Raw genomic sequence first — 18,075 nt, 5'->3', positions numbered from 1 at the left:
ATGTCTTTAAAATCCCACATTACTAGGCCCCGAGGCCTATAAACACAAAGAATGTAAGTCATAGCATCATATCAGTAGCCATGAAAAATGTTGTCACAAACACTACCAGAGCAGCAAAAGTCAGTGACGTTCGTGAGTAGCCGTGAGCTCTTGTCGAGTCGTTTGAAACGACGAACGAAGGCTCGGGCATGCCCGACTCTGTTGGAAGATCTGCTTGGACAACTGATGCCGCTGAAGCAGCGGCAGGCAGAGCAGAGATGTCATTTCCAGGAGTGTCAAGTTCTTGACCATTCTCTTGCCTTCGTTCTATGTCAGCCATGGCACGTTCCTTCAATTGAGACGGTGATGAGTACATTGAAGGGCCATTTGTCGGCTAGACTGTCATGACCTTTGTTGCTGTGCTCTCTACTTGCGTTGGTATAATTACCGTGATAACTTGAGGTCCCTCGTGGGCGCGGCCAACAGCGTTGGAATCGGTAGGCTGAGGGGGTCTTGATTGGACAGGAGGTCCTGGAAGCTGGGCTGGAGTTGCTGATGCAGGCAGAGCGGGTTGCACAGGTGGTGCTGTGATTTCTGGTACTTGGGGTCCAAGATCGCTGTTCCCTTTTCCCCCATCACCGTTGTCACTTCCTTTACCGGAGCTTTCCCGTCCAGTACCATCATTATCTTGGGGACCGTTAGGGACTTGGCCGTCTGGGGGAGTTGAAGGCGGAGACGCAGGAGAAGGAGGATTAGCTGGCTCTGGAATTCCTGTACCACTATTTGCGGGACAAGGGCCGGGTTTTCCATTACAAGAGGCCCCGTTGTCAGGATCAGCGATTGTGTTTGGTTGAGACGGAGGGGCAGCGGGTGAAGGCCCTATCTCGGGAGGAGGCACATCAGGACTATTCGGCGACGGAGGGTTTGCAGGCAGACTTCTAGATCCTGGATTAGACCCGCCGTCACCTCCATCGTTACAAGGTGAGTTTTCGTCCCCGGAGCAATTGTTTGGAACAGCAGGGGGTGCTGGCTGAGGAGGCTGGGGTGAGGAAGGCTCGGAAGAGCCACAGCCAACGTTCGAGTTGGGATCCGAGCACGCATTTCTATCGCCACCATCGTTGCCATCGCCATTTGGAGGCTGGTGAGAGGCAGGGCAGTCTGGTATGCCGGCTTCAGCACCACAGGGGGGAGGGGGGCCTTGAGGAGTGGAAGAATCCGGCGCTGGCGCTGGCGGTTGAGGTGCTGGAGGCTGTGGTGCTGGAGGTCCAGGAGGTAGCTGATTCTGGTTGGCGCATACTGGATTGTTAATATCGATAGAGCAGTCCACTGAGCCGCCAGTATTTGGAGGAGAGGCTGGAGCAGCATTGTTTCCAGGAGAGTTAGCATCAGGCCCTGGAGGAGCGTTCTCATCGCAATCCTCTCCCGGGCCGCCAGTTCCATCTTGATTTGGCGCTCCATCGCCTCCATCAGGGCTTGAGGGAGCTGGTGCAGGAGCAGGAGCGGGTTGAGGCTGTGATTGTCCTAGATTTCCTTGATGGGGATTATCAGGTGAACTGTTCCCATCGGCAGTATCTGGTCCTGGCGCAGGAGGGCCGTTGGACTGACCATCCGGCTGGGGATTGCTGTTGGCAGGAGCCGGAGCAGGGGCAGGCTGATATTGGCCATCATTGTTGCCAGACTGTGAAGGTCCATTATTGGAATTATTTTCTTCACAATCCGCGTTGGGATCTGAGGGCTCAGTTCCATCATTGCCACCACCTCCTCCAGGACCTGTGCCTCCTGAAGGACTACCTTGACCGTCACCTAAGCCTGCTATATTTCCTGGTAAGGGTCCATTGTTCGGGCCTGGGGCACCACCTGGTGGACCTGCTCCGGCATTGAGGTTGCCATTCCCAGCTCCTGGTGAGGCGGGGGAACCACCATCGGGAATAGATTGGTGAACTGAAGCGGTGGATTCGGGGAGAGACAATGTAAGAACACCATCAGATCCGGCTTTACAGTCGACAGACAGGCTAAAACGGCTTTCAAATCCAAAGCTGGCCGAATCAGAGCGTGAGACGAGAGGCATGAAGTGCCTCGTAGCAAGGCTCGTATGTTGTATTTCCACGGGAAGGAGATCACTGATAGTAGCACCATGACGAGAGCAAGTGGAGATAGTATATGTCAAAGCTTGACCATACTGTTCAGTGCAAGAACTGGCCAGACATGAGAACAGTTCCTATGCGTAGTCAGCAACCCATCACTCGATGCAATAGAAACGATGACTTACTCGTTGAACGACCATGTCATGACAGAGACCCTCAACAGTAGGACTACCATGATAGTGCATAAGTTCGCGAGAGCAAATGGTAGCACATTCTACAATCTTTTGTCAGAATACTTATTAACATTGGGCACAGAGTCCATACCTGGTGTAGATGTATCGAGGCTGTATGTACGAGTAGCTAAGCTCGCTAATAAGCCAGCGAACAAATGAGGTCGCATGGCTGTATGGGAAGCAAGCGGCTATTATGAGAGAAGCGTGCAGAAATTGGGTGCTGGTTTAAACGACAGTACCAAAAAAGTGAGTGAGTGATCGAGGGATGGGTTCCAAAAAGAGTGTGAGATGCGTTCCAAAAACGAGCTTGAGCTGAAGCTGAAGACAACGGATGAAGATGAAAAGCCTAAGATCGGGAGGGTCATCAGAGATCAAGAAGTAGGCGGATGTTCTGACGCATTTGAGGAAGGTGGTGTTTGGTGATGGTGAGGGTAGGAGCAGGTGCCAAATTGCTGTTCTGGGGGCGGCCCCTTCTACCATATGGGAAACCATCCAAAGTTGAATGAAGGAAATTAAAAGTGAGAAGGCATCTTCTGTATTGTGGAGATAAACAGTCTAGCAGGTAAGATCTATAAACAATCGAGGGTAAGTCTCAAACAGAAACAGCTTCGTCGCATTCAACTTTTCTTGTGTCAGGGTATCACATCCATCTAATAGAACAACAAAGCCAACGGCTTCTTCTCGTCACCGTATCGGTCCTTGAACTCTTTTCTTGACAAGAAGCGAGCTAGGGGCATCATCGTATCCTTCATGTCCATCACACCTCGCTTCTTCTGGTCGATATGTGAAGCATCAACGACTAGCCGCTTCAAGTTATCCAAGGAGAGTGCGCCTGCTGAAGTCAGTGCCTGTCTGTGATTTTGAGGGAGACAGGAAAGGGAAGGATCGAGACCGAACTTACCGTTGTCGATGAGATCCATAAGTCGGGCAGGTGTACCGACACAGATGCCAGTTTTGTGGTTCTGGAGGAACTTGACTTGCTCCTCAACTTTCATATGCTTGGCGAACTTGTATGCGTTAGCAATATCGTTTCCATTAATCTCAAGGTGAAACATACCAGTTTCGCGACTGAATTCTCTTTGCTTTGAAACTTGCGCATCGACCTGCTCACAGTCAGTCTCTTCCCTCTTAAACTGGGTCGCAACAACGTACCTGACAATATCGGCAGCTCTCAAACCCGCTCCTGCGACAATGAGGGTATGAGGTGAGCCCTTCTTCTTGGGAGCCTTCTTCAAACCCTCGGGATCCTCTGACACCTTCTCCAGGAAGTCGGGGAACTTATCCAATGTTCTTGACTCTTGCCATGAGGTGGTATCTTGAATCGCGTTGGCTGGGAATTTGTGAGTGAGATTTTCAATAAGAATGGCAATTGGCAACAGGAATCCTTACCTGATACAGTCATATCAGAAATCTCAACAGCGCTCAAGTCGGTGCCGAAACGTCCCAATTTCTGGGCCAGATGATCGGCCAAGAGCTGGTTGTCCATCTTGGTAAAAAGCGTGTTGAGACCAAGCTCAGTATCGAGAAGTTCATCATCTGGTGCATTCGCCTTTCTCTTTTTGCTTTTCTTTGGCTTTGGCTGGGCGGGGGTATCCTCCGCTTGACGTTTTTTAGTAGTCGACATGATGAAGGCTGTGTCTTGATTATGGTGTTGTCGAATTCTTTCGTTAAGATTTCTCGAGCGTCAACAAGAAATTTTGCGACGTACAGTGTAGATATTGATCATGGCTAGAATTCACATAGTGACTAGGACATTAGCACTGTATTGAGCACAGTATACACGGTCTACCAGATCCACCAGCCATGATGAAGGACACCTCATGAGAACCAGTATGGGCTAAAAGTGTTCACATTCTATCGACATTGAATTGAGATATCGGCTTCACGAGTATTGTTTCAATTGATCCATATGCAAGCAAATCCTGATCTTCGCAACGGTCATTTAAACTCCCTGCGTATTAAACTAAGGCTGAACACAGGCTCAGTATCGTCCTGAGATACTTGTCTATGAACCTTTCGAATCCCTAACGCCCAATATATGCGCCCTGTAACTTAAAAGCAAGCCGATGTATCTTTCCCAATTGTAAGGTAGAGACTCTAGAAAATGCTGTTGACGATGTTTCCTCCGATGGTGGCACCAGCACCAAAGATAGCAGCGTTACCCAGCTTCTTACCAAACTTCTTGCCGTACTCGTTGACCTTGTTATCCTTGCCATCTCCCTCCTGTCCCTGCGGCTGTCCAGATCCCTCAGCGACAGCCATGGGTGGCACATGCGAGTTGTAAGGGTTCTGTTGAGGAGGAGGACCCTGAGAGTAAGCAGGGTAGCCGTACTGAGGCTGGGGGATAGGCGCAACGGGCTTCTTGGTCTCTTGGTCGATGAGGACGTAGTTTCGGGGGAAGATTCCTTCCTGTCCTGTGCGCTCGTTTCGGCCCATCCACCAATCCTGGTTCATGTACTCGTACACAGCAATACGATCATCCTTCTCGAAAGACAGGTCACGGCCGTCGGAGGCAGCATAGCGGTAAAGGGCGCGGGCGTTGGCAACAGTAGGCTTGACGTTGCGCGGGGGAGGACCAGGAGGAGGTGTCTGATCGTAAGCGGGTGGCGCGGGCGAATGCGACTTGACTTTGAGATCCTCGAAGGCCTTGGTAGGAGGCGCGTGGGCGGCCGGTGCGGGAGTAGCGGCCTTGGGAGCGGCGGTGTTGTTGTTCTTATTGCCGGTCGCAGTCTTGAGGGGGCCCGAGAGGGAGGACTCGGCGGGAAGAGCGGTGTTGATGGTATCGTAGACGGAGTCGTCAATCACGCCTCTCTCAAGGAGGTTCTCTAGTTCCTTCACGGTGTTAGTTGACGTTCAGTGATAATGTCCAGATGAGTATGATGGTGCAAGTGGAGTTCCGATGACGGGATTCGAGGGCATTTACATTTTTTATGTTGCGAAGCGAACGGTTCACTTCAATAATAGTCTGGCGATCTGCGGCCATGATTACGGATGGTGCGGCCGAAAGGGTCCGGACTTGCGATGTGGGTATAAAGATGTGTTTAAGACTGGTAAATCAACGCAGGTTCTGATGGTTTGGCGACACTGATACAACGTGACAGAGGTACAGCAATGACAGGATGTCAGGTTGAAGTTAGATGCAGGAGGAGAGTGTTTCGACCTGTTACCAATGCTTCTTGGGATTCGGAATTCGGCCAAGCACCCAAGCCAAACCCCTACCAAATAAAGCGGGCATTTGAGGCGGTGCTGCCCCTCGCTCAACCCGACCCAATCACGAGATTTGACAGTTCGTAAAGTATTGAATTTGGCTGTGGTGCAACTCAGACGCCTTTTACACATGGGAGCAAATAAAGGTGCTCATAGGTTCTTTCATTGAGTCTTGTTGACTTTTTTGTATTCATTGGTTCATTTTAGGCGTGATATTTTCATTCTATCCAAGCCATAGCCTTCTTTGGGCTTTGCGATTAAATATGCATCCTCCATCTCCCCCATTCATAAAATCCTTTATTGCACAAACTTGCTGCTCTCAACAGTGTATAGATCAACATACTCATCAACAGGGGTAGACTCAAGCTTCTTGGCATCCAAGTTGAGCTCCACAAGCTCCTTAACGCGGGCCTCGGGGTAGTGAGGGCCAAGGTGGCGCTTGTACTTCTCGAGAATGACGGGCTTGGCCTCCTCACGGCGGAGACGGTGGCCAAGAGGAGCCTCGACAGCGACCTCATCGAGGACAGTGCCGTCGTTGAGCTCGACAGTGAGAGCGTTGGAGATGGTTCGGAGCTTGGGGTCATGGTAATCCTTGGTGTACTGAGGATCCTCAACACACTTGATCTTCTGGCGGAGAGACTCGACCAGAGGAGAGGTGGCAGCCTCACCACCGTCAACGTAGTCAGTGGCCTCAAGTCGGCCGAAGACGAGCATGGTGGCGCACATGTACTGGATGCAGTGGTCACGGTCGGCAAAGTTGTCCATAGGCTTGAACTGCTTGTCAATGATGCGGATGCAAGCCTCGTGGGTTCGGCAAGTGATGGACTTGATGTCAGCGGCAGACTTGCCCTGAGACTTGAGGAGGTGGTGGATCTTCTCAGAAGCCTCGACAGCGGTCTGAGAGTGGAACTCAGCTATTATGTGTTAGACTTGTCGTGACATAATGACTGCAGTGATTTAAACTTACCAGGGTAGGAGACCTTGAAGAGAACGTTCTCCATGACATAGCTGCCATAGGGGCGCTGGAACTCGAACTTCTGGCCCTTGAACAGGACATCGTAGAAACCCCAGACGGGGGCGGACAGGACAGTAGGAACGCCCTGCTCACCCTTCAGAACCTTGAGAGCCAGGTTGACGGCGCGCTGGCAAGCATCACCGGCAGCCCAGGACTTTCGGGACATGGTGTTGGGGGTGTGGCGGTAGGTTCGCAGAGACTGACCATCAACCCAAGCCTGGGTGACAGCGTCGGCAATCTGCTTCTCGTTGAGGCCGAGCATCTTGGAGACGACGGCGGTAGAGGCGACCTTGACAAGAACAACGTGGTCGAGACCGACCTTGTTGTAGGAGTTGAGGAGAGCCAAGCAACCCTGGATCTCGTGAGCCTTGATCATGGCCTCGAGGACATCCTTGACAACAAAGGTCTTGCCGCCAGCGAGGTTACCACCAGCCTTGTTGGTACGGTTGATCCAGTCAGCAACGGCGAGGATAGCACCCAAGTTATCAGAGGGATGACCCCACTCAGCAGCGAGCCAGCAGTCGTTGAAGTCGAGCCATCGGATCATAGCACCAATGTTGAAAGCTGCGTTGACGGGGTCAAGCTGGAAGGGAGTACCAGGGACCTTGGGACCGTTAGGGACAACGGTGCCAGGGACAATGGGTCCAAGGAGCTTAGAGCACTCCTTGAACCTCAAACCCTCGAGACCGCAGCCGAGGGTGTCGAGAAGAATCCATCGAGCAGTGTCGAACTATTGAAATATGGATTAGCAATGAATTTCCAACGATTGGGTGCCATTGAGTTCTCGTGATAATTTGTTGGTGATGAGGTGAGAAGCTTCAAGGCGGGGTATTTTGCGGGATGCAAAATCGACGCCTCGGCAGAATTGATAGCACTCACAGCAAGCTCAGAGTCAATGGTCTTGTTGGCGACATAGTCGGCAATATCCTTGATCTCAGGATCGTATTCACGGTCGGCGGAAGACATGTTGGGAGCTCCTGATCGTCTGGCAGCAGAAGTTGAAAAGGCGGCGCCGTGAGAAGCGGGAAGAGAAGAGCGAGCGGCGCCGAACGCCGAGCGGGCCACGAGAGGGGCGGCGACACGAAGACCCCGGGGAGACTGGAAGCGCAGCTGCTTGGAGGCCGTTCGGAGGGTCCGGTTAACGGCAGACATTCTTGGGGATAATTGGCTTACGGTCTTCTTCCTTCGTAGCAACGAAGAAGAAGGACGAGGTCAATTGACGTGGGGGATGATGATGAGGGGTATCACGAATGCAAAGAAGGAGGAAGGAAAGAAGAGAACAACAACCTCTGCAGGGCCTAATATCCTAGAGGTTTTTGTCTTGGAGAAACTTAGTAGGTATTCATATTTATTACGCTCGGCTGTAGGCGCCTCAGTTTGCCGTAGCTTACCGCAAAACACCCTCGGCTAGCCGCCGGCTGGACTTACTCGTGGATATTGGTCATTTTCACACTGTACATATCCGAGGGTCCATCATACAAGTGTACTGTGCGAGCAGTCTGAGATCTCCAATTATCACGATCAGAAAAATGAAGTCTCTCAGGGGCTTTTCTAGTGAGGGGAAACTCAAACCCCATATACTAGCCAATCAATGCACTCAATTGTTATCATTTTGTTGAATTGGCTTCAGTCTGATCCTCACCGACCAAAACTATCCACTTGAAGGGTCGCTGGAGATGATTGTTGTTTATCGTCTGTGTGGCCTCAAGGAGAGACCAATACAACTGCACTGATGTGTTTCTCGTCGTTCGTGTTTTGATACTGGAACTCACGCAATAGCCATCTGCTGAGCTGTGGTTTTGAGAAGCCCAATGCTGATATATAGCGAAACGCGGGGCATTGATGCTCACTATCACAAGCCTCAACACTAAACATTACCTTCATGAAACCGTTGGATTGCTATCCGTCCACGTCTCAAGTCAGTCCTTTCAGTAGTCGGTATGACTTTAATGATATAACGTTCGTGTATTATATGTCAAAGTTAATATCAAGTCTTCTATTTTGACTTGTTTAGCTATCCTTTCCTTGAACCTGTTCGTGATTCCCCCCATCTCTACCCCAGCTTCCCCTCGCCGAAAATCTGGGGTCATGTTCCCCGCGCTCCATCATCGGACAAGATACGCGGACATACGACGATGTGTCCGACACAGTCCGACCGAGGATATTTTGCCCGTCAAGTTTATCATCTCGATCCGTCGACGGTCGGTAACTGATGGGTACCGAGGGTTTTGGCAGTACTCAGTCGGTTCAACCATGGCTGTTCATATCATGCATGTATCAGTCAATAGCCTACCCGGCAGGTTTACAAAACATCAGTATAGCATCAATGACGAAGTCGGCGCTGAACAATCTGCGACAGGGTCTCAGTGATATAAATTGGGGATTACCATTGGTGGCCCTATGGTTGTGAGTATGAACCAATTGAGCTTTGTGCCTGAACCAAAGTTGCAGGCGACTTTTGGAGATCTCGATCGAAGAGAAATATGACGAACATCGCTGACAAGTTGGGTCGTTATGCATAAGAGACATTTGCATATTGCTGCGAGGAGAATCTGACTGCAGGTAGGATAAAGACCTTACGAAGCCTTGTCTTAATTATACGAACTATGGAACGAGTATACTATTGCAGGTGTTTAGATATAGTCATGTTCAGCAGCTCATTGGTAGTAGCCTATTGTCTTATAATGTCTGCATCGACCTTGTGAACTCAGACATCTGATTTCTATCTCTACCCTTGCTTCTGGGAGTTCTAACGCGCGCTTCGGTGAGACATTGTGACAACCCAAAAGAAAGAAATAATGCACCTCGCTACTATTACAATGTCGCGAGCTAGGCCGAAGCCTTCAAGCGCCCGGTCATGCGAGTGTGGATATAATGACATGGTAGGCGTTTTCAGGTATTGACCGGTTTAACATCGTGGCGTGTAGTATTGCATTTCATGTTCTCATTACGACTTGGTCTATCAGAGGGCGTGTCAGAAAAGATGATCCAATGTAGATTCGCATGATCGCACGGAGTAAGCAGAGATTGAGGATCGAACAACATCGTGACACTTGAAAACATCATAGTCTAGGGTAGTCTGGACTTAATTCAACATGAATATCTATACCAGATTTATTACACAACCGATAATTAGAGATTACCCATGCTAAACTCCTATCTGAATCATTAGGAAACCCTTTCAGTTAGCTCCAAGTTAGCTCTGAGTAGAGTTATTGTGTATGAACCCTGATCTTCATTGCAACGTGCGATGACTTCACCATGGGTCGAAGAAAGCGCGTCAGTAGTGGCGATCCTACGCGATCTCAAAAATAGTCCAGAGAAGTGTCGTCATGAGCGATGCCATGTTCCTGATCGAAACCCACGAATAGTTCAGTGTAGAGCAGCATCGCGATGGGGTATCCAAACGAGAGTCGGAGAGAACATGAGCTGGTTTGATACCTGCAAGTTCAAGACATGGGCTTGCCTGATCGTCGTCATCATTGCGCAGTTTATGCCGAGGATTCAGGAAGATAATCGAAAGGCTGGTTATTTCTCTGAATCGTAGCTGGCTACCCTGCTCATACAGGCTAACATCAAGATTCGCGGTTTCAAGACGCGTATGATTCATTTGCATTGATTCATGAGATAATTCTGGGAGGCCTTGCAGCTCGGAACTGGTTACGACAATACCCCGGTCGAGGTTATAGTGAAAAGCTTGGCTGTGATCTGCTCTGCACTCAACTCCATTGGCCATCGGAGAAACACCGATTGGAAATCATTGCATGTGGGCTTTATGCAATCAATTATTTACACAGCGTTGATAAATTTGAGACACGCATGCTGCTGAGACGGGAGAAGGCTGGTCCAGGCTGGGCAGCAGATATCAGGTGGATTGATATGTTTTGGCTTACATCTGGTGATACTGTGAATGATAGTTTTTAATGGGAAAAACATAAAGTCTATTCATTGACAAATGCCGTTTGAACTACCGTAAACTCAGATTAAACAAAATGGTTGCTTGTGTGAGGGTGGTAGAGCCATGACCAGCACAAGATATGTGAGAGCCATGAGCCCGATCGTCGGGAACGCACGTTGTCAACGGATATCGGAGACTGGGGTACCTTTGATGGAAAAAGGGCTGTTTCCCATGTCGGTAGAAGAAGAAAAAGAAACGAAAGGCAAAAAACATCAGGTCATTTCGGGGGAACACGACGCTCGGATCGATTGGTCATGGATCCACTTGGACATGGGCATGGGCCTGAAAACGGGTCTGGAAACTCTCGAGTCTGGGCTTTACTTGACAGGATCTAGAACCCCCCTTGTTCGGCTCGATGGGCGTGTGTTAGCACCCTACGTGCAGATCTGAGAAACGGGGAATCAGTGATGATGTTGATAGCCGGACTTGACAGCGATTGATACTGCAGACTCGTGATAGTTGCAACCATTGCAGTGAATCGTGTACCAGATCAAATTTCCGAAGCAATTGCATCAGCTAAAACATTCGAGTCCAATTCACGGGTATTAAAAAGGCCCCCATCAAGTCGTGATGTCATTGATCGGCTCAACTGGCTGGACCCTGATTTCTCAGAGATCCTCTCTCTCGATCTCAGTCAAGCCCTCAACCATCATCACGATCACCAACATAACAGAGTAGAATACCACAGGGCACGACATGCGGTACGCCACAGAAACTTGACAGTCCGCAAAGGATCCATTTCTCACGAGGTTCTGTCCCGCCCCTTGTCGTGTCTCAGAACGTTTGTAGGCAGCACAGCACAGCACAGCACAGCACAGCCAAGTAAGTCAGTGTAACAGTTGCACACGCCCCCACGATGGCGATGATAATGTCGATAGCCATGCCGCTGCATCGCATCTCAATCGCTGGCGCAACACCAGATCACGTCGTGCACATTTGACACACAAGACAAGACAAGGAGAGGAGAGAAGTGAGGCGGAGACAACATTGAATATACGTACGCAAGTAGCAGGTGAGGCTTGATAGGGGGGAAGCACAGCAGTCAAACGTTCATCCAGGGCGAGCAATCTGTGATCAAGTTAGACATGATTGACGGTTTACGGATATGAGGTTTCTGTTTATGGAAATCTTCCCCTTGTCAAGTGTCAGCTTAGGAACGTCAATCATCAACGGTCTAGTTTTGCTAAGTTTGGTGATGTTCTCACCATCAAGCCCCACCCCACTCACTGTGCCTGAGAGACGAGACATGAGGGCCGAGCCTGGTCGGACACGCCCTGAGGGCCCCTGTAAGCCTCCGGCCCCAAAGCAGCAGAGGATGAGGTGCGATGCAAGACTGCGCGTCGTCCCGCCCCAGGGCCAAGCAGAATCACCTCACTCACTCACGTTTGGGTTGCATTTGCTGTGAGGTAGGGGAAAGGAAAAGATCATCGCTTGGAGCGAATAAAACTTGACACACTTTAAACTTTTTTAGCAGCCTCTTTCCTCCCCGTCCCCTGTCATTGCTTCTGCTGTGGCCTGTCACTGTCCATTCGCTTGAGCCTTACCCTTAACCCCTGTCGGCTAGAGCTCCCGTCTTTGGTCCGATCTCGAGGCATGGAAATCGGTTTCTGGATCACGACAAAGCAAAGCGCATCGTAGCAACATAGCAAAAATTCACAGTCAAATCAAATCATCATAGCAATGGCGCCGCCGCAACAACCGGGTTCTCCGTCCTGGGCCGATCAGGGTCCAAATGACGATTGGTCTCTTTTTGCCTTTTACTTTTGCTTTATTTTCTTTTGTTCCATGTTCAGATTTCTTTTCTTCTTGTTCTACCGGTATCTCCATAGCCATCTCCATCGCCATCACCTCTTATTACCGGTTTCTTTTTTACCTATTTTGGACCTTGCCGTGGCATCGTATCGTGTTAAACGATCAGATATCTAGCTATCACTATTCTCTCCAGACCCCCCCAAAAAGACGCTTTTATGATTGTCCCGGGTTTCTAGACCTGGACAAATCGGAGAGTTATTAGTGTATCGATCACTGCATTCTGCAGGTCCGGTCCCTGGAACAAGAAAACTCGCCGTGGCCTAGGAAGGAGGATCTCCATTCACCTCCTGTACCCACCTAGTCTAGATTTTATTATCATCGTCATCATCTGCATTCAACTCTCGCCTTGTTCTCTCATTCCCCTGTTGTACTCTCCTATCCTCAACTGCGGTTGGTTGAAGTTCATATCTATTCTTACACACTCAACTCTCCTGCACTCATTCTCTGTCTCAGTTTGCCTTTCAGCTGTAGACACCCTCCTCTCAACCATCTAGACTTGGCCTTTGAGTCAAGTTGAGCTGAACCGGGGTTCAAACAGCTTCACTCCCGCGTCTAGGGGACCTGAATGCCATCATCATATCCACTATCAACTACCAGAAGGACCCACCCGTCACTTCACTTCACACTAGGCTCCCGCCTAGCTTCCTCCATCCCATTCAAGGGTCGCGGGCAGGCGATATATACACCCCTGTGGCTACATCCGCATCGAGGCTACGACGTTGCTTCACGGTATATCTGGCCAGGAACCGTTGAAGCTGCTAAACTAAGCTAAGACGAGCTAAAGTTATAGTAGTAGCAAGATCCCAGGTTCCGATATCCATGATCTATTTGATATCCTCAGTATCCGCTGGTTCCCCATCTAGTCAGACCAGACTTCTTTAGCTCTGTCTTAATCACTTACGCAATACCTACATACAACCCGACCCGCTGCCCTTCTACCTTCGAGACTCTTCTGTCGAGTTACCAGACTCGTTTGCTCCTGAGAAGTTTCTCTTCCTATTCAGCTTTCGTTCAACTTCTTTTGGCCATCACTACATTACATCGTCACAAGCAAGGTATCCAAACCCTTGTTAACACCACAAATACAATCAACTTTCAACTCAGCTGCTATTGCTATTGCTATTGCTGTTGCTGTTGCTGTACCGTACACGGTCCAACCAAACACCTCCCACACACTCTCCCCCAGCCATTTAAACGAAACCACTCAGTGGCCCGAATATTGAGCCCTCATCCCAGTCCCAAAACTAGGCCCCTCCCGCACAACCACATAGTGGAAGATCTGACATCGTCTCCGCCATTCCAAGCTATCTCCCTTCGGATCCGAAACCAGGTCCCTGAACCATATACCATATTATAATCGCCCCGTTTACGCCTCAACTTGTATTACGACAACACCATTGTAATCTTGACATCATGGCTGGGAATAAACTCCTCGTCTATCTACTTCGACGCGATCTCAGGGCAATCGACAACCCTATCCTTCACCACCTGGCCACTTCTGACCATGGCTTCACTCATCTCCTCCCCATCTATATTCTCCCCCCTCACCAAATCGAAACCTCAGGCTTCGTTGTTGAAGGACAAAAGTCTCCTTACCCCGAAGCCCGAAGTCAGGTAGGCCGCTTCTGGAGGTGTGGCCCCGTTCGAGCCAAGTTCCAAGCTGAGTCTATCTGGGATGTGAAACAAAATCTTGAGGACATCCACAGTGGCATGCTGGTTCGTATCGGAAACTTCGACAACGTCCTAAAGCATTTGATCAAGTCCCTGCACGATGAACATCAATCTGTCGATACGGTTTGGATGACCGAGGAAGTATCGAAAGAGGAGGTCGATGATCAGAATGCTGTAGCATCTGTATGTTCCGAGAACAACATCAACTTTAAGCTTTGGCAGGACGAAAAATATTACATCGACGAGTAAGTTCAGCCTGTCAGTCTACTTGACTGTCAAGGAGTCCATATTGGACAACTCACTAATGCCTGTAATTAGCCGCGACACTGGTTTGGATGACCCCAAGGAGCTTCCAGATGTTTTCACAACCTTCCGCAAAACTCAAGAACCCCTCCGTGAGCGTCCTCGCGCCTCTCTCCCTCGTCCGCAGGCCGGATCATTACCGCCGTTCCCTTCATCGTGGGCACCACCTCAGGAACCTCCGTTTCAGATTCCTGACAACTACAACGACTTTGAACAACGTCTCCTAGAACCCATCAACAGTATGGTGCAAGACCCTCCAGCCTATCCTGATGATGCTAGGTCTGCACACCCATTCAAAGGTGGCGAGAACCCTGCCTGGGATCGCCTCTACCATCTCATCAAGTCAGGCTCCATGACTACTTACCAGGAGACCCGCAATGGTTTACTCGGAACCGATTACAGCACAAAGCTTTCAGCATACCTGGCACTCGGATCTATTTCGGCTCGCTCCATTCATGAGGAACTTGTCAAGTTTGAGAACGGTCAAGAACAATCCTACTCTCGAGCTATAGGTTTCGGACAGGGCGAGAACGAAGGCACCAAAGCTGTCAGATTTGAGCTCTTGTGGCGGGACTACATGCGATTATGTACTATGAAGTTTGGCTCACGTCTTTTCAAGCTTGATGGTTTTAAGGGAGCCAGTGGCAAGTATGATAAGAAGTGGAAGACCGCTCTGAAGGAGAAAGCCGATGTCGATCAAGATCCTTCACCCGAGGAACTGAGTGAAATCATCGAGAGGTTCCTTCGAGGAACAACTGGTATGGGTCTGATCGATGCCTCACAGCGTGAACTCTATCATACCGGCTACACCTCGAACCGAGCCCGACAGAATGTCGCCAGCTTCTTTGCAAAGCATCTTGGCATTGATTGGCGCTACGGAGCTGAATGGTATGAAGCCATGCTGGTAGATTATGATGTATCTTCCAACTGGGCGAACTGGCAGTACGTGGCGGGTGTCGGTAATGACCCCAGAGGTGATGCACGCATCTTCAACCCTATCAAACAAGCATTCGACTATGATAACAACGGCAGATATGTCCGAACTTGGGTGCCTGAAGTCAAGTATATCGAGAAATTGGAAAATGTTTTTCAGGTATGGACGACTGGCGATGATGAGCTCATCAAGTACGGTATCATTGATGATATAATGGTCACTCATCCCATCAAGAGGATCGATTTTCAGGTCGACCGAAAACCTCGTGGTCCTCGACGACCTTATAGATGGAGACGAGGAGGAGCTGGGCGTGGTAGCCGCCGAGGCGGAGGTCCAGGAAACGGTTCGGGTGACTACAACGATGGTCGACACTCTTACCACAATGGGCCACCTTCACCCGAGAGCGATCGCCAGTTTTACCACGGAGGCGAACCCTACATGCAGAACAGTGGCCAGCCACGAAATGGTTGGCCCCAGCGGGGAAACCAGACGTCGTGGCGAGGCAACTCTAACGGGCACGGTCCTAACAATCACGGACCTTCTCCTGGACGAGGAGGCCACATGGCTCCTTTCCGTGGTAATGGTTTCCAGCGAGGATTCAACACCAACCACTTCAATGCACCACCTCCCAGGCAATACATGCCTAATCCTCCTTGGCCTCCTCAACAATTCTCTCCTCAAGCCTATCATCACCAGCTTCCTCCTCACCTTGGACCCCGTGTCTAACAGACAAGAGCCAGGCCACTCTTCCCACCACAGTGGGCTTTTGATCCCGCTGGGCAGCGCTGGTATTGGAACCAATAGACAATGAACTATTGGAAACTGTAATTGTGCGGAATTTGGATTTCCTCTCTCATTTGTCGGTGGGGTAGAGCGATAGTGGCACACGATACCTGTTATTTTGGACAAAATTTGACCCTACAGTCAATAGAATGATCAAGGTTGCTAAGGTATATATGTATTCATAAGAAACATCCAGCGGGATCATGGATGTCCTTTTGTAGGACGTGCGAGTACACACAAGTCTGTTTGCTTTTAACATCATCACTTCAAGATCTTGCCAATCGTGATGACTTCGAAACCGTATCCATTAGGTTACTAACTAGTGTCCTTTCTCTCATCACAGCGTCTCGTTCCAGGGTCTCCAGGACTGTTTATCCCAAGTTGGCATGCATCTCACCTGCTCTGGTGGATCGTATACCCAATCTATTGTACTATGTTCCTCCTGCCTTTGAACTATATCCGACATATAGCCCTTCAGCTTCTTGATATCTGCGGCCTTCTCATCAGAATACTCAAGATTCACACTCGGCACAACTGCAATCTTGCGAAAACCTCGGGACTACATATCCTTACAAAACAACTGGGGCTCGCCTTGAAAACACTCTCCTTTGCGAGTATCTCGAAACCGAAGACCATGTAATAGCGGCGCCGCAGTAAACGCTGTAGCCCCGTTCCAGCAGGCGAAAACCTGGAAGGGCTGTTGTGCGTCGTAGCGTGAGCGTGTTCCAGGGGCGTTCCAGAAGAGATTCCAAGCCGAATTCCAATTTCCGTCCGAGCCAACTTCGAAAAAAGAGTCTCCTGCAATAGTACGGGCTATCCAGATATCGTAAAAGGTTGGGTCGGGTCCTACGTAGGTCCAATCCATGGCGCATGTCATGTCTGCGTTGAGACTGCGTCGCTGAAGAGCGAGTTCGAGAATATCTTCTGTGCAGGCGGAGACATCGTTGATGAAAAGCACTGTTGTTTCGTCTGTAACCTTTACTTGTTCTTTGTAAAGAGGAGTGAGGGCCAAGTTACGTAGTTGGGCAAGTTTGCGGATGCGTGCATTACCTTGGGTTGGGTTGATCCTGGAACTGTTGTAGAAATAGACCAGTCCTAAGTCTTCGAGGAAGGGTTTCAGAGCCGAGAGAATATCGGATGTGCCGTCAGGGGAGTTTCCTTCAACGATAGATAACGCGCAGCGATGGGGTCCAAGGAAACGAACAGCTTCAACAATGCTGCCTATCAGGCGCGGAAGAATGCCTATGCAGTTCCGCAAGTTGAGGGCAAAGAAATAATCAATATGTGAGTCTTGAACCTCATCTCCATGTCGAGGCTCTTGGAGGACCTTGTAACGATTGTCATTTAGAGCAGGGCACTCAAGACAAGGGAGGGCCGCCGATGAATTGAATATAGCTGCTATGTAGCGTGATATACGCTCAGCAGACAGTATAGTACCTACGCAAAATCAGCACACGGATAGATATAGAAGCCATGGTATACTCACCATTTGAGATGGTTGGAGTTGTAGCCAAGGTTGCAGTTGCAGTTGGAGTTGGCGTATGCGAAGGGCTCTCTTCAATCTTAGCACTTGTTGTCGCAACTGTTGTCGTTAATGCCAGACTGGGGCCTGTCTCTACCTCCTCTTGCATTACAGGAGTATAAGAACCTGAGCGCCAAGTAAGATGATCACGACCGAGATAGAGACTCGTAACAACAAGTAAGAAGCAAAAGACTGCCAGCAGTGGTGCTATAAACCTGCGATACATGACTTCAACGAAGCAAAAAGCTCACCACATGAGTTCATTGCTAATCTAGAAATTATGAAAAAAAGAAGAGAACGAACCGGGGCAGAGCAAAGAGGATATTGGTTCAGTCACAACTAACAACCAACAGCAAGTTCCCTTGTAAGTGACAGGGGATCATCATACCAGGATGTGATGTGTATTTTTGGGTTGTCTAAGCGCCCAAGTTTAAGTGAGGATACCCCGGTTGTTTGATCTTCCTAGGCATGCCAATGATGGCCCATAAGGCTGAAAAACATGTTCAGCACTCAACTTGATGACAATTTACTGAATATATTCTATACCGAACTATTTAACGTGTCTAGAAACTTC

At 49.6% G+C, this 18,075-nt stretch overlaps 7 protein-coding genes across 7 annotated transcripts; 1 reads left to right on the top strand and 6 right to left on the bottom strand.

Annotated features, from left to right (window-relative positions):
- Positions 1-58: 58 nt before the first annotated feature.
- On the bottom strand, positions 59-2,308 carry FOIG_12070 (uncharacterized protein; the record flags this gene model as incomplete). Its single annotated transcript, XM_031212794.1, has 3 exons — positions 59-373; positions 428-2,197; positions 2,249-2,308. 3 exons carry the CDS (start codon positions 2,306-2,308, stop codon positions 59-61), a joined length of 2,145 nt encoding a protein of 714 aa, XP_031057672.1.
- A 500-nt stretch (positions 2,309-2,808) lies between these two features.
- FOIG_12069 (uncharacterized protein) lies at positions 2,809-3,985 on the bottom strand. The gene is made up of 5 exons (XM_031212793.1): positions 3,686-3,985; positions 3,449-3,626; positions 3,354-3,399; positions 3,198-3,303; positions 2,809-3,128 (listed from the first exon to the last, which is right to left on the bottom strand). The coding sequence occupies exons 1-5, from the start codon at positions 3,918-3,920 to the stop codon at positions 2,947-2,949; spliced, it is 747 nt and encodes a 248-aa protein (XP_031057671.1). The 5' UTR covers positions 3,921-3,985; the 3' UTR covers positions 2,809-2,946.
- Positions 3,986-4,041: 56 nt separating this feature from the next.
- FOIG_12068 (uncharacterized protein) lies at positions 4,042-5,540 on the bottom strand. The gene is made up of 2 exons (XM_031212792.1): positions 5,220-5,540; positions 4,042-5,128 (listed from the first exon to the last, which is right to left on the bottom strand). The coding sequence occupies exons 1-2, from the start codon at positions 5,277-5,279 to the stop codon at positions 4,394-4,396; spliced, it is 795 nt and encodes a 264-aa protein (XP_031057670.1). The 5' UTR covers positions 5,280-5,540; the 3' UTR covers positions 4,042-4,393.
- A 41-nt stretch (positions 5,541-5,581) lies between these two features.
- On the bottom strand, positions 5,582-7,984 carry FOIG_12067 (2-methylcitrate dehydratase). Its single transcript, XM_031212791.1, has 4 exons — positions 7,947-7,984; positions 7,398-7,879; positions 6,471-7,248; positions 5,582-6,417 (listed from the first exon to the last, which is right to left on the bottom strand). Exons 2-4 carry the CDS (start codon positions 7,668-7,670, stop codon positions 5,801-5,803), a joined length of 1,668 nt encoding a protein of 555 aa, XP_031057669.1. The 5' UTR covers positions 7,671-7,879; positions 7,947-7,984; the 3' UTR covers positions 5,582-5,800.
- A 1,581-nt stretch (positions 7,985-9,565) lies between these two features.
- On the bottom strand, positions 9,566-11,034 carry FOIG_12066 (uncharacterized protein). The gene has a single exon (XM_031212790.1). The coding sequence runs from the start codon at positions 10,252-10,254 to the stop codon at positions 9,814-9,816; it is 441 nt and encodes a 146-aa protein (XP_031057668.1). The 5' UTR covers positions 10,255-11,034; the 3' UTR covers positions 9,566-9,813.
- A 1,096-nt stretch (positions 11,035-12,130) lies between these two features.
- On the top strand, positions 12,131-17,201 carry FOIG_12065 (uncharacterized protein). The gene is made up of 2 exons (XM_031212789.1): positions 12,131-14,204; positions 14,278-17,201. The coding sequence occupies exons 1-2, from the start codon at positions 13,702-13,704 to the stop codon at positions 15,920-15,922; spliced, it is 2,148 nt and encodes a 715-aa protein (XP_031057667.1). The 5' UTR covers positions 12,131-13,701; the 3' UTR covers positions 15,923-17,201.
- On the bottom strand, positions 16,227-17,793 carry FOIG_12064 (uncharacterized protein). Its single transcript, XM_031212788.1, has 2 exons — positions 17,466-17,793; positions 16,227-17,416 (listed from the first exon to the last, which is right to left on the bottom strand). The coding sequence occupies exons 1-2, from the start codon at positions 17,725-17,727 to the stop codon at positions 16,539-16,541; spliced, it is 1,140 nt and encodes a 379-aa protein (XP_031057666.1). The 5' UTR covers positions 17,728-17,793; the 3' UTR covers positions 16,227-16,538.
- Between the last annotated feature and the right edge of the window lie 282 nt (positions 17,794-18,075).

This window comes from Fusarium odoratissimum (assembly GCF_000260195.1).
Source record: "Fusarium odoratissimum NRRL 54006 unplaced genomic scaffold supercont1.24, whole genome shotgun sequence".
NCBI classification, from domain to species: domain Eukaryota; kingdom Fungi; phylum Ascomycota; class Sordariomycetes; order Hypocreales; family Nectriaceae; genus Fusarium; species Fusarium odoratissimum.
Note: the sequence above shows the minus strand (reverse complement) of the source record. Positions and strands in the feature narration are given on the sequence as shown.